This window comes from Anas platyrhynchos, chromosome 13 (assembly GCF_047663525.1).
Source record: "Anas platyrhynchos isolate ZD024472 breed Pekin duck chromosome 13, IASCAAS_PekinDuck_T2T, whole genome shotgun sequence".
Lineage (NCBI taxonomy): Eukaryota > Metazoa > Chordata > Aves > Anseriformes > Anatidae > Anas > Anas platyrhynchos.
Window position 1 is genome coordinate 9,247,234 of NC_092599.1, and position 14,550 is coordinate 9,261,783.

General features: G+C 53.5%; 1 protein-coding gene across 2 annotated transcripts in view; it reads left to right on the plus strand.

The window, feature by feature from the left end:
• FAM107A (family with sequence similarity 107 member A) overlaps positions 1-14,550 on the plus strand; it is a 25,163-nt gene continuing 10,613 nt past the window's right edge. Inside the window, exons 1-2 of one of the 2 annotated variants that reach the window (XM_027468039.3) lie at positions 1-327; positions 9,482-9,545. In XM_027468039.3, the coding sequence (XP_027323840.1) occupies positions 184-327; positions 9,482-9,545 (208 nt within the window). In that variant the 5' untranslated portion in view covers positions 1-183. Of the gene's footprint in view, positions 328-9,481; positions 9,546-9,986; positions 10,417-14,550 lie in introns of those variants that run through there. The other variant, XM_027468040.3, reaches the window with a different exon arrangement.

Below are 14,550 nucleotides of genomic sequence, written 5' to 3' on the forward strand. Positions count from 1 at the left end.
CTTCCACAGCCTCTCAAAATACGGATCCTGGCTTAGAAACCGGGCATCCGCAGCATGAAAGCTGCCTTTGTGCCCGGGCAGAGCCTGGGTGAGCGCCAGCCGTGAGGTGCACGAAGAAAATGAGTTCTCCACGTGCTGGGAGAAGGGAGGAAAAGCAAGCCTTCCCGCCCGGCCCCGCTGCAGATGGGCTGGAGCTCGGCTCTCCACGGTGGCAGCCGGGGCAGAAGGAGCTGCGTGGTGGTCTCCTGTCCCCCTGGGTGTAGCGGGACTGGTGCCTGCAGGGTGCTGCAGACGTGCTGGACCATGGGAGCGACCCACGGGAAAAAGGTAACGGGGAGGTTTCGTCGCGGGCTGAAGCGGCGGCGGGTTTAGGGAGAAGGCACCATCTGCTCACGTGTGGCTTGTTTTGCCCCGCGCGTGCTAAGGCGATGACAGAAGCTGGGGATTAGGGGGAAGGGACCTGGTCTTAAGTAATTCCACCTGATGGGCTCAGCGCTGGGGCCCTGCCAGGGCTTTCAGGACAGCGAGGAGGGGATCAGAGCGTGGCAGTAGGACAAAGTTTGGGTTTCTGGGGAGAAATGTCTGATTGCACCCGTCAGCCTGCAGGCTGCGCCCCCATGATACACCTGCAGCCCAGCCTTGGCCCCACTCCCCACTTCTGTGCTCCTGCTCCTAACTGACCCAAACCAGGGGCGAGCAAACTCCCCTGCAGCACGGGATGCTCGTCTACTGGCATAGGCTGCACTCCTGATATCCCTGGTGAGAAACTCCCTGGAGGTCAGGGCTGTACCCATCACCCGTGTGGCCCCTGGAGACACCCCTGAGTATTTTTTGGGCTGTGAACAGCTGCCAACTTCTTCCCGAGGCAGGGGTGAGCTGGGCAGGTTGCAACAGCACCACATGCATCTGCTCTTCTCCAGATGCCCCAGGAGAGAGGCCACAGAGCTGCAAAAGGAAGCAGGGCTGTAAGGGTCAAACACACGGAGGTGGCTGGAGACAGACGTGCCGTAAATGTCATTAGGTGTAACTTTGCTTTCACATCTGATGACGTCTGTGCCTGGAGATGTGTCACCACATCTCCAGGTGTCGCCACCGTGTGCTTGGGCCACTCTGCTTTAGTGTCTGGCTCCTCTGCAGCTTCTCTCCCAGCTCCGTCCCAGAAATGCCCTCGTACACCATACTAGGACAGGAAAAACTGGCAGGTCTTTCTGTCTGAGTTTCTTACCCAGTCTTACTCAGACTACAAGACACTGTTTTAAGAATGTGTATTCAAGTTGTCAAGAGCAATACCAGGAAGACGTTTGTGCTTTCACCTTATCCAGACTCCAGCAGCAGCCATCAGACTTATGATGTCCTAAAGGCTTCAAGAAATTGAAACTACTCCTCTCTCCCTTCACCCTTTATCAGAAATTGCAAGTGAAATGTAAATGAAAATCCCTCAAAGAATGAGAGTTAGGCTAGGACCCCGATTAGAGACAAGCAGCACCCAGTGGCCCAAAACTGTCGCCAGCTCTTCATCCGTCTTAACCCAGATTCCCTCCCAATTGACAGAAAATGAACCAACCCCCTAGCTTGAAAGTCCATGAAATTGCATTCCCACTATCCTAGGGAAATAATCTCCAGCAGCTACAGTAACTGGAGTAGAAGATTTAGTTGTACCTTTGATTTTAAGCAATGCTCAGCATTTGACATCACACAGTCCAGCAAGGACAGCAAATCCCTCAGGGCTGGTAAACACCTGAATGTAAGATAGGAATAAAACAAAGCCGGAGTGATCTTGGCCCCTCTCACACTTCTGCGGAGCCAAGGCAGTAATAAACTTGCAGAAAAGCTTTGAGGAGTTAGCCTGCGTGCCGTGGGAAACTGCTCCAGCGCCTGATTTAGTGAGAGCTTGCGAATGAGTGAGAGAAAAAATCCTCCCAGCTCGGCCTCCTCGTTGATGCTCACGGCAGACACAGTCAGTGAGGGGCAGACACTTTGGGGTAATGCTCCCCAGCCACAGCAAGCCTGGCCTTTGCCACAACAGTCCTGGTCCTCCCCTGCAGCCCTCAGCATCCCCAGCTCCTGCCCCAGAGCCGTGGCTTCCCCGGGATAGGGCTTTGAGGGTGGGCTCTGATCTTCCCCCTGAGCAATAATTCAAGAGGGTCAGGAGCAGCTTTGTGGCTCTAGCAAACACCAAGCCCATCCCTGAGGACCTTGTCTCACATTGTCCTGGCCAGCACTCCCAAAACCCAGAAGGAGAACCAGGGCTGGCGAGGGACCAGCAAACATCAGTCTATTTTCCTGTCCCTCAAACAATTGCCAGCTACAGGGGGTGTCACTCGCAGCCCCCCCATTTCCCCGCTGCCCATCAGAGATGCGAATGCTTCAGCCCAGCTCTGCGGCACCCCCGGGACTCCGGATTAGGGCAGCCCCCCCAGCAGGGGCTGAGCTCTGCCTGCAGCTCATCCCCAGCCCTCTGCTCACGTGGCCGTGACCTCTGGGCCTTGGCGTGCTTGCAGGGCATTGCTGCAGCCAGGGAAATAAGCTGGTTAGGTCAGGCTTGGCTCAGAGCCACCTCCTCAGCGCTCCCAGCCCAGCCCCACTGCACTCACAGCGATCTGTGCCATCCTCCTGATGTCTTTTGCCTGGTACTGAACAGGCTTCAAAACCTTCCCCAGGGCTTTCCCCTTGCTGGCAGCCCTGAGCAGCTTCCAGGGATGGGCAGGACAGCTCCGCTTCCCCCCAGACCCCTCGCAGAAGGTGCACAGAGGGGACCATGGGGGACCGGGGAGCGGGACCAGGGCCAGTGCTGCCCCATTAGCAGTCTGGGCAGAGCCCCTTTCAAGCTCCGAGCACAGTGGCCATCCAAGGGGCTGGCAGCAGGGGATGTGGAGCACAAGGCAATCCCCTGCTCCGCAACAAAAGGGACCGGAAAGGTTGCCAGCGGGGCTCCAAGGACATTCCTCCTTTCAAAGACTGCAGCTGCTCCCAAAAACCTGTTCTGGCATCACCACCACATCACGGTGCCCTGCCTGGGTGCTTCAAGGAGCTGGGGCAGCTCATGGTGCTGGTTCCCTGCCCGCAGGACCCTCGCTGCTCTGCACAGCACCAGCCTCTCCTCTGACCCCAACCAAACCCACCTTTGAATAACCCTGCAAGTGCAGCCTCCCCCAAAACAGCTCCCAGGGCAGCCAGGGTTTGCACATCGGCCGTTTCCCCAGGGAAAGTTTTTCTGTCCCCAAATTCCCAAGAGTGTCAGTTTACACTAATGTCAGATGAGCCGAGATTAGGAGAGCTTTACTCTGCTGCTGGTTTAAAACAACAAGAGGCAGCATGCCAGCACCAGGGAGAGCCCTGTTTGGTGTGGCAGCACCTGGCTGCCCACGCTGGAAGCCGGAGTTGGGAAACCAACCCCTAAACCTCCGTGTGCACTGCAGGGGTTCGGGACAGCATCCCTGGGGGCTGCAGGTGCTCCCCCAGCCTGGCCTTCTGCCATCACCCACCCTGCATAAGAAGTGCACACGTAGCTGCACTTGATGGAGTTTTCTCACCAGCAATAACACGCCATTCACACGATACCAGAGGTGAAGGCTACAAAAAAAAAAAAAAAAAAAAAAGAGATGAAAGCTCTGAATGGATGAAAAATCTGGATCTCGCCATTCAAGAGCTTGGAAACCCTTATCCCAACTACAAAAATCCTGGGCCCTTATTTTGGAAAGTGCAGAATCAAGTTAGGCAAACAAGAGGAGCTGTGTCTGTGGCTGGCAGAGGAGAGGTTTATAATGAGAAGGAAAAGGGCTGCTCCATGCCAGTGCAGCAGAGCACAGGGAGCAAAGGGCCACAGAGGGGACCAGCACGGTGCCCATCCTGGCATGGTGACACCGATCACACAAGGCCAAAGCAGGCAGCCCTAGGGCCAGTTTTTTTGTGGCACTGGCCCAGGAGCAAATCCAAAAATCAGATGGTAGTTTGGATCTGTGATACCTCGGTGTCCTGCAGCATCACACTGCTCAGGGAAAGGATTTGCCACGTGCTGCCTGCAGTTAGCAGTGGTTCAGAGGGATGGGAGCGAGAAACGATAACTTGGTACACCAGAAATTTTCCTAAGTGCCTAATGACAGGGGGAAGATATTGATGAAAAGCCCATTTCTAGGCAAAATTAACACATTCCCCGAAAATAACAGTTGAGGCTCATCAGATGCTTCAAACACCTTCAAGCTTCGTCTTCTGTGTGACACAGCACAGGCCAGAGCAGGGGAACTGGGGCTGGTCCTGAAACCTCCACAACACCCCTTTAGGATAGCTTTAACCTGCCCCATCATCTTCTTCTGCCCTTTAAGGCCTCACAGGTGGTGACAGCTGAGGGCTCTTAATAAGCACAGACACTGCTCTGGGCTTTGGTAAAGGAGAGGAGAAAAAAAAATAATGTGATAGCAACCCTCCTGGGGTGCAAAGTGCATGGGAACAGGTGTCTACACCCCACACCCTGTCCTTGTCCTTGTCCTGACTGTGTGGGCGTCCCCGTGAGGTGGCTCTGACCTGCAGAGCTGGCTGTGCTCTGCAAGGAGGGTCTGAGCTGCACCACTGGGAAGGAGTTTTTCACCAACTTGAGCCAATAAAAAAATACAGAAAGACTTGTCTGGCAGTGGTGGTGGCTGGCACAGTGGTGCTCACCATCTCCAGCACCAGCTTGAGCTGCAGAGGAGCTCAGCATGATTTGGGGCACGCAACGCAGCGCGGAGGGAGGAGACCGGGAAGATCTCTGTGTGGAAATGCAGCAGCTGCCAGGTTCGGGATGGCTCAGTGGTCCTCAAATAGAAATGGATTAAAGCAATTAAAGGCTTCGCTACTTTGCTGCTTCCCTATGCTCCAGGGGGTTCGCTCGAGCAGCACCTGCTGCTTTCTCATAACGCCTGCGATAACAGGGACATTTCGCCTCTTCACCCGCTGCCTCCTCCGTTTGCAGCCCAGCCGGTGGCATCTGCCCTTGCTGCAGGTAGCAGCCAAACCTCCTCCCTTGTGGCCCCTTCCCTCCTGCTCCTGTTCCTTACAAACCCTGTTTTCTCAAGCTAAGGGGTCACAGCACTGTCCTTGGCCCCTAACCTGCAGTGCCTGGGTGTGACACAGAGCAACAATGCCACTGCAGCTGGCACGGCACCACAAGTAAATGTTGTCCCTGTCACTCATGTGGCATAAGCCTCACTCTCTGAAAAACCCCATTCTTCAAGGCTTTTTAGCGTTTCTTAATGGTCTCTCTGCAGCATGACAGCAATTCGTTCCGAAACTGTCGGAGCCCCTTTGTGCCAGTGACTGATGCTCTCCCCGTGCAGTCAGCAGAGTCCCCAGAAATAGCAGCCTGGTCCTCCACATCATCAGTGGAACCAAACCTACTGCACGGGGCAAAAATAAGCTCTTGAGACAGGTTAAAATAATGGTTTGTTACAGCAGAAGTGCTGCTAACAGCACTCAGATGGGTTGGAACCAGGCTCTGTGCATGGCAAGACCCCAGAGCAAAGAGCTCTGAGCTTCAGGGGACGTGTGCCTCAGGGCCAAGGCAAAGCATCAGGTCTGGGGGCACCATGCCGATGGGTGGATGGCCACACGGCTCCAGTTTGTGCTGGGGAGATGCCGGGAGCTTCCCTGTGCCCTTCAGTGGCCTGAGCCCGGCCACCGCTCGTGCTTATTAACCTGCAGGAAATGCTCAGCTGAGGTCTGGGCAGGAGCAGGGCCTTGCTCCCAGGCTGCTGCTGGCCCACATTAGCTCCCGGCGCCCTGTTTATGGGCAGCCCCTGAAACCGGCCTTGTTTCACCACTTCCCCCAGCTGCGGGAGGGCTGGGCCTGCCTTCTGGGACCGGCCCAGCCAGCGGTGTTTGTGACAGGCACACAAAGGTCAGCGCAGCACTCATCTGTGTCAAATTGTGTTGTCTTTATGAATAAAATAACACGAAGCACTATTCGAGGCATTTGAAATTTTCCACTCGACTCAGCAGCAGAGTGGCCACCTGGCCAGCACACCCCATGAGCAGCATGGGCACAGCAGGGTCAGATCCAGCTGCTTCCCATAAACCCAAGTCACAAACCACGGGTGTCCCCACAGCCCCAAGGCTGCTGCTCTCCCTCCTGAGAGTGTCTGCACATATTCGCTTCCAGCTCTGATCCAACCCAAGAAATGCTGCAGATTTGCACAGGTCAAAAGCCCAGGAATGAAATGTAACACCAATAACTTGATCTTTCTTAAAGCCCTTTGCAACATGATAGTGAGAACAGGCATGGCCATGGCCAGGGACCAGGAGTAATGCAAGCTCGCAGACTGGCTTGGCAAACCTGATCACCTGTGGGCAGGCAGGCATGTGCTGACCAGGACAAGGGCGGCAGGGTGCAGCTCAGAGGGGCCACAGCCCGTGCAGGCAGGTTTTTCATCCAGGCTCTGAGCTCCCCACGCTTAGCACAGAGCCCTGCCATGACATGGGCAGTTCAGTGGCTCTCAGCTGCTGGCTTGGGAGAGCTGGGATGCACCCGGACACTGACACCTGGGTGCCTGCCAGTCCCCATTGCAAACCCTGCCAAAAGAGCGTTGTGCCACAGTGGGCTGGAGCAGAGGATGGGCAGAGCCAAGCTCCCCGCCAAGCATCGCTCTGCCCCTGTGAGGCAGAGGAGCTCGAACTCCAGCACTTCCTCAGGGCAGAGCCAGTGGAAAGCTAGCTGTGATGCTAGGTGTTAGGACACATTGCCCTTTTTAGGACATGCTGCTCTTTTTCTTTTTGATTCTCCTTAAAAAAAAAATAATAAAATAAAATAAATTTAAAAAAAATTGTCAATTGTCTCAGCAAGCATGTGCACCAGCTTGCTGGATGCAATCAGCCTCAGCACCTCACATGGCAGGACTTTGCAGCAAAACAATCAGCCTGACAGATTTTTGTGCATTTACATCACAGATGGGAAAAAATCTTACTAATCCTCAGAAGTTTCTTCCAGTGGATGATTTCACCAAGGTCTGGATCAGTCCCAGCTGCTGCAAATGAACGCAGATAGAGCAGAATTCAGCAGTAATCTAAGAGATATGGGCAACAGCTTACACAATCTCCCAGTGTCCAGGAGCATGTTGGAGACATTTTCATAAGGAGCACTGGGAGCAGCAAGCAGAGGGCATTTGGGGCTGATAGAAAGCAGAGATAGGGTGCAATTCAGCCTATCTCTGCATCTCATGTTTTGTGGCTTCATCAGAGACAGAAACGCTGGCTTTGATCTGCCAGCTCGCAATGCGTTGTTTCAGGTCATCACAACTTCCTTCAAAGCCTCTGGGCTAAGCAATGAGACCAGCGAATCAACAGATGTGTTCATTCATTGAACCGGTGTCAGCAACTGCTCTTACACCATACAGACAGAGCACCTCTCTCCGAGCTCACCGACTCACCAGCAGCTTGGGCAACTTCCAGCCCTGCTGCTTCCTCCCAGAACCAGGTCTCCGGTAGATGCAGATCACTTCTCAGCCTGGGTGGCATTTCGCCTGCGTTAATACGTCTTATACACCATGATCGGATTGAAGCAATTTCTTGCCTAATTCGTTAGCTCAGACTTTGGCCACTGTGCAACATAGATGCTGTGATGCTGCACCTTAATGGCACCTGAATCAATCTGAACCTGCCTGAAGCCATCCTCCTCTCCCTTTCCAGGATGAGGGCAATTTTCTCTGACTGCTTTCAACAAAGCACAAACATGACCCAAAATTACCAGCTATCACCTTTGCTGCGAGTAGATATCAGAGCATCCACGTGTAGGACAAGTTCATTCAGGGAGGCTGGCCTCAAGCTGCAGGAGAGCATCACACCCATCAGCAGGAGCCAGGGAGGAGGATTCCTGCTCAGAGCCAGTGGTTCAAAGCAGCCTGCACCTGAGGAAATGCCACCTGTAGGCATTCCATTGCTTTAGGAGAGCTTTGGCATGCACTGGGGTCAGGGTGATACACAGGAAGTTTGGGTGTACAATAAAACCATAAAACACAGTACGATGATACTTACTATTTACATTGCTTTATTGCATTTAGCCCCACTTACAGCCAGGCTAACTCCACCTGAAGTGGGAGGTGTCCATCCTGCAGCAGGAGGGTGAAGCGGTTGACCCAGCCCTGGGTGACTGCAGCGGGTCCAGAAGTCTGTCCGTGGGCAGGGAGCCCAACTACAACCAGCAGCAGCACTCCCTGCCACCCACACTCCCCATCATGACCTGGGAGTGGAGATTTGATAACGACACAGCCCTGGCACTGCGCTCCCCTTGGGCTGTCTGCGGGGCCCAGGCACAGAGGAGCCAGTGGTACTCACTCAGCAGCAGAGGTACTCACTTGGCATATCTGGGATTTTTTTAATAAGAGCAGGCCCAGGGGACGTGTCCACGCAAGCAGGTTGTGTGGTGACACCTCCCAGAAAGAGTGGTGCACGGACGAGCTCTCTTTGTCACCCCATGCTGGGACATGAAGCCATTTCATAAGAAATGAGGCCTCGATCGAGGCAGCTGGGTGTCTGGAGGAGCCAGATTAATATCACCCTGCAGTCGGCTGCCTTGACACAATAGCCTTCAGGGAGCTACAGAGGAATACAAAGCCTTCTTGTGAATCCCAGAGACTCAGCAGCAGAGGTTAAAATTGCCGACTAATTTAGATAGCAGAGAGAGTCACTGTGCAAGGAATGCCTAGGAAAACAGCTTTGCCATCAGACTGCCTCAGGTTCAGCATGGTAGGTCCTGAACCCCCACGACCCACTGCCAGCAAAGCAGAGCCCAAGCGTGGCAGCTGGTCAGCACTGGGAGGTAGCAGAAAACTTGTCTTTCTTCAGGTTGATTTACTCAGCTGAATGCTGGTCCTTCCTTCCCCACATCCACCAGCCACAACCGCTCTCATTTGGGAGCTGAAAGCAAGCTTAACATGATGCTTTTTTTCCCCCTTTGCCACATCTCCAGCAAACTCGTGGACTCAAAGCTCAGCACCTGCCCTTTTCCTGTTGAGCAGTGACACAAGAGCAGGACAGATGTGCAGCCAGCCCTTCTTTGACTAGAAATCAAGCCGTGGTATTTTGAAGCATGCAAGCAAGGAGTCAGGCTCCAGGGCTGGGGATGGTGTTGGGGAATCGGCTCGGCCCTGAATGTCATGGGCTGCATGGCAGGCTGCAGCTTGGGCAGCTTGTGCAACCAGTACAGCCTCTGCTCTGTGACCCCCCCACAGCCGCAACCCACATCTGGAGGCAAAGGCTCTCACTGACCTCTGAAATACAGCCCACAGGTGGTGGGGATGCATGCAAGTTCTCATCTGCACATACACACGCAGAGGGGAACATGGCCAGCAGGATGCTCTGCTCCTGCTTTGAGTCTCTGTGTCAATGAAATGAAAGGAGGTTAAAAATATACAGATTTTAAAAGTCTCCATTAGCTCTTCCTACATTTCACCCTCTGTTACTGGGTAATACCCAGACAGTCCTTCCCCATTTCCTTCTCTCTCTTTTCTTCCAGAAGGAATATTCCCTCCAGCCCAGGTGTGCCGGTGGCAGTGGGAAGCCCGTGAGTGGTGGCTCGGGTGAGTGTTGGAGCTCCTGTAGTGCTCGCTGCTGCACGGGGGGGTTGGCAAAATGATCTGGGGGGCCCTGCACACAGCCAGCACCACCAACAGTGCTGGACAGAAACACTGGGTGAGCTTCTGCAAGCCCAGACTGACAGTGGACATGGGGCGATGGGCAGCACGCAGCTGAGAGCCTAAAGGAACCACTGGGGCACTTCAGCTCCTTCTCCCCCCACCATCTCCACAGCCTCAGGCTCCCCAGGCCAGGACAAGCCCTGGGCAGCAGAACCAGGCTGCTCAGCCCCTGCGCCTCCCCCCCATGCCCTTGCCCCTGGGACAGCGCAGTGCTGGTGCGCAGCGGGTGTTGCAACGCACTGGGAATGATCACGATAACACGAGCGGTTGCCCTGGTGCCGGGCTTTGCTGTTGCAGTGCTTGCTAAAGAGAGTGGGCGTGCGGCTTCCTCTGGGCCGATCTGATTTCTCCGGGAGCGTGGTTAAGGCACACTCAGGAGAAATCACCCTCCGTGGAGCAGGGACGCAACCTCTCGGTGCGCTCAGGCACCTGGGCAGGCGGGGAGCTGTTTTCTTTGTGGGGGGGGGAAATCAATTAGCTTGTTCCTCACGGCTGGGAAAACATCATCCGGCAACGAAAAGCAAAAGGAGCAAGTTTTGGGGGTTCGTGGAGTCCCTGCAGGGTGGCAGGAAGGCAGCCTCAACAGGAGCCTCCGTCCTCACCCCCACCAGAGAGACGAGGCAGGAGCTTTGTGGGACCCGACCTAAAAGTTCATCAGCGGGAGTGCAGGCGGGCAGAAGCAGCAGCCCCATGTCGTGGGACACGGGGCAGTACGGGGCCACCGGGCTCCCCAGGGCCACGCTGCAGAAATCAGGTAAGCCCAGGGCCCCCAAGCTGTCCCGGGGGTCCCCACGTCCCCGTGTCCCCTACCTGCACTTGCTGGGCACGGGCTGCTGAGCTCCCATGCGGATGTTCTGCACCGCGTGCCTGTCTGTGCACAGGTGACTTTGGACCCTGCTTTAAGTTTGGTTTGGGATATCATGTTTCTGTAGTTCTGCAGTGGCACTTCAGAAGCTTCCCTTCCAAAACAAACCCATATCCCACAGGGAGTTCCCCAGGAGAACCCATGCTACAGTTCGATGTTCCTGGGGAGGAATTAGGCTGGGCAGGGGGTACTTGCTAGTGTAATCCCTACAGTTCAAAGTGAAATAATTGTCTCTGCATTCCACAAAATACCTTTGAGCTACCTTAAAATATTCATTAATGATTGATGCGTGTCTCTACATAGGTTGGCAAATGCACAGAGCAAATATTTGATGATATATTAAAAGCAAGTTTGCGACATTATCAAGGACTGCTGAGCATCTGTCACTGCTTAACAAAACTAATCGAGCCGTTCCACATGGTGCTTGCGAAAGGCACGGGCAGGCTTTCCTTGGTAATTGTTAACAGAGTGGGATCCCTGCCTCAGCACCCTTGCTTATCACAGTCCAAGGTAATTAAATGAAATTATTAACCAACATGCCCAGTCCCGCCTGTCTCCAGCAAGAGAGGAGGCTGCTGCTGCCTAAACACTACGAGCATTTCCACCCTCAGCCAGCCCAAGCCCATGCAGAAACTTTCAAGCACCAGAGGGCTCGGCTTGCCCCAGCTAGCCAGGATCCCTCTCTTGGGGTCCTTTCCTATGGGGCCTCTGTGGGGTGGTTGTAGCTGGTGACAGGTGCTCAGCAGGAGTGGGTGGGACTGGGGGCACTGGTTGGACTGGGAGGAGCAGTGGCTGTACTGGTGGTGGCACTGGGTTTACTGGTGGCAGCCCCATCCCCTGGGTGGGCAGGGGCAGGGGCAGAGGCAGGATGGTGCTGTGGGGAAGCAGGGCCAGGACACATAGGGCCTTGTTGTCCCTGTTGGCATCCTCAGAATGATAAAATCTGCAGAGACCGGTGGCAGGAAGCAGGGACAGAGCGAGCACAGACACAGCAGGGCCCAACCGCTCGCTCCCCTCACAGAAGGAAGGGTCAGAAATGCTGGCACGTTGCTGCTTTCCCTACAAAGCCGCTCATCACTAAGCACTGCTCTTACACCTCCATTACAGTGGTCTTTCCCTTTCTCACCCTGCAACCCTGTGGGGTTAATTTCTGAATTTCAGTGCTGAGCCGCCCTGTGGTGAGCACCTTCTGCCCTGAGGAGCGACCCCATAGCTGGGACCCATTTCCCAGAGCAGCCACATCAAGTTACATTTGCCTCATTGCATTATAAATACCAGAATTAGGCTGGCTTAATTATTTAAAAGCATAGATTAAAAGCAGACAAAGGCTCTTTGCCTCCTTTCTGGAGCACGCGTATCATTCATCGGAGACGCAGTCGCCCAGTGACAGGCAAGGGGAGTGTGCCAGGCCCCTGGGATGAGAGGCTCCCGAGCTGCCAACCCCACAGGAACCAGGGGAGAGGAAAACCACAATGAGGATGGGGAGGATAACAAGCAGCATATGCCAAGCTTTGGGCTTGCCGTGTTATTATTATTATTATTCTCCATCACCAGGGCCGGAAGCCGTGGCAGTCATTAATGTGATGGCAGGACTGGTGTTTTGCTCGGGGCATAACAGCGAGACGGGTCGGGTGTTTGTGCTTCTCAGGTCTGCGAGGCGGGCACAACCCCACTGTGTTTCTTACTTGTAAATGTGCAAGGGAAATGCTGAGCCAGCAGAAACACACGGGTATCCCGAGAGCCTTGCTCCCTGGGGTGCTGCTAGAGCAGACAGCACGTCACCAGGCCGCCTGTGAGTTTGGAAGGGGAGCCCAAGCAACTCCTGCTTTCCGATACACCACCGCCTGTCAAAGTCCCTGCTCCCAGCTGCTCTGTTTGACCCGGTGTCTGCACCACATGTATGGATGCCGAGACACACGGCAGCCGGCGTCTGGCGCTGCCAGTGTGTTGCTGAGGTCTGCCCCAGCAAGAATTCATCTCTCATCTTGTGAGGCCAGGACAAGCTGCTTGAAGCCCACATGGATGAGGGCAGCTCTAGAGTCCCCCCAGTCCCAGCTATTCTGCCTTCATAAAGCGCTATTAATTAACATCAGGAAAGTCATGCAAGTTGGCACTGAATTCAAGAATCCGATATGAAAGACCAGCTTCCATCGTAGTTCTTTGTAGGACTGAACATACATGACCTCTTCTGCCGTGACACTGCAGTGGGAGAGGCCACAGGGCCAAACTCCAACTCCACCTTAAACATGGAAATGTTCTGACCACAAACAGTCATTGTTTATAACCGTGTTTATAATCCTTAAAGCAAGAAGGGGATCAGGAGCTCCCAAGGGCTGCCTGAGGGGAGGAAGGGTTGGAAACCTTATCCTCAGGAGAGGAGGGCTCCCCAGAGAGCAAACAGGATGAGCCCGTGGTGTGGAAACACCAGGGCAGCCATGGCCATGAAAAGGGGCTTAGATCCTGGAAAAATAAAAAATACATGCAGACCCCAAGATCTTTGTACCCCTGAATCCAGCTCAGAAATCTTCCCCATGCTCCATTTCTTCCCACTGTGGGCTCATCCACAAAAAAATATATGTATTTTTTAATGTATATTATAAATATTTATGTATTTATTTATTGAATTCTTCCCCATTTTGAAAAGTTTCTCCCAGATCAATCATATCACAAACTATTCTGCACTGATGTACCTAGCAAGATCCCAGTAACATGAAGAAACTTTTGTTTGGAGTTTTGTTTTTTAGAAAATGCTACATTTCTGTGAGACGAGGCTTTTAAAGGAGATGAGCTGGGTGCTGGGGCAGCTGGCGGCACTGCAGGAGCTGCTGCATCTTGTGCTTGCTCTCTGGCAGACACCACTCCGTGGCAGTTCAGAACAGAAACACCAAGTTCTTGGGAATGGCAAAAAATCTCCAGAATAGAGAAGATTTCCCACTGTTGCAGGCAGATGTGTCATGAACTCAAATTATTTTGCAGTTCCTATTATTCATGCAAATAGCTTGAAACTAGCTTTACCGATCGGTATTAAGCACGATGGTTTGCAGCCCCATTCCTTGCAGGATGCGTGTGACCAGCTTCTTTCAGCAGCCCGTCATTAATCTGCTAGTTCTTTAAAAAAAAAAATCATGAACAAATGCCAGGCACTTAGAAAACCAGAGGCTACAATTTTAAGTGACCATTTCTGCCCAGGAAACCTCAGGTCAGTGGTTCTGCAAACCCAGACCTGGGGCTGTGAGCTTAAATCCACATTTTTCCCCCATTTCATCTCTTCCAACAATTACCAGGGTTTCACGGAATTACAAGCAATAACCACATCTGGCCCTGGCTCCCATTCCCCGAATAATGCCTTCTGCCTATTTTTATGTGGATGACATTTCACGGAGGCTCACTCTCTGCCCAGAAAGGTATTCCCATAAAATATTTTTAACAAGAGCAGTTTGGCCATTTTCTGCCACTATTGGAAAAGCTCTCCCTAGACGCTCTTGTTGGGAAATCAGTTCTCAGTAGAAATAAGTCTGCAAACACTTCAGACGGTGGAGACTCATTGACTGGAAACACTCAATTTTCTCTCCAATCCCTTCTGTACTTTCCCCCTGGGAAGGGCGGCTGGAGCTGGGCAGCCAGAGCAGCACCCTGGTTGCCAGCCCTGCCCGGGGCTGATAATCCCCTTACAACATTCCTGGGGATTATTTTCATCCTGGCGGCTGGGAGCAGCACAGACTGTGTAGCCGCAACACAGAGGGGCAGCCTCGCAGAGACAAGTCATTAAATCCTAAATAAATGCTTTGTGGAGGACATCTCCAAGCCCTGATCCCAAATACAGCAGCAAGGGAAACGCAGCTCAGCCCCAGCAGCTTTACCAGCCCCTGGGCACGAGCGTCCCTGTCCTCTGCAGGAGCAGGCTCAGAGCTTTGTCCTCCCGGTGCTCCAAGCAACACACCACACTTTATACCCCTTGAGGGTATATTTAAGGTGTTATTTGTGACATTCAGGTTTTCAAAGGCATTTAATGTCTCTCCAAAA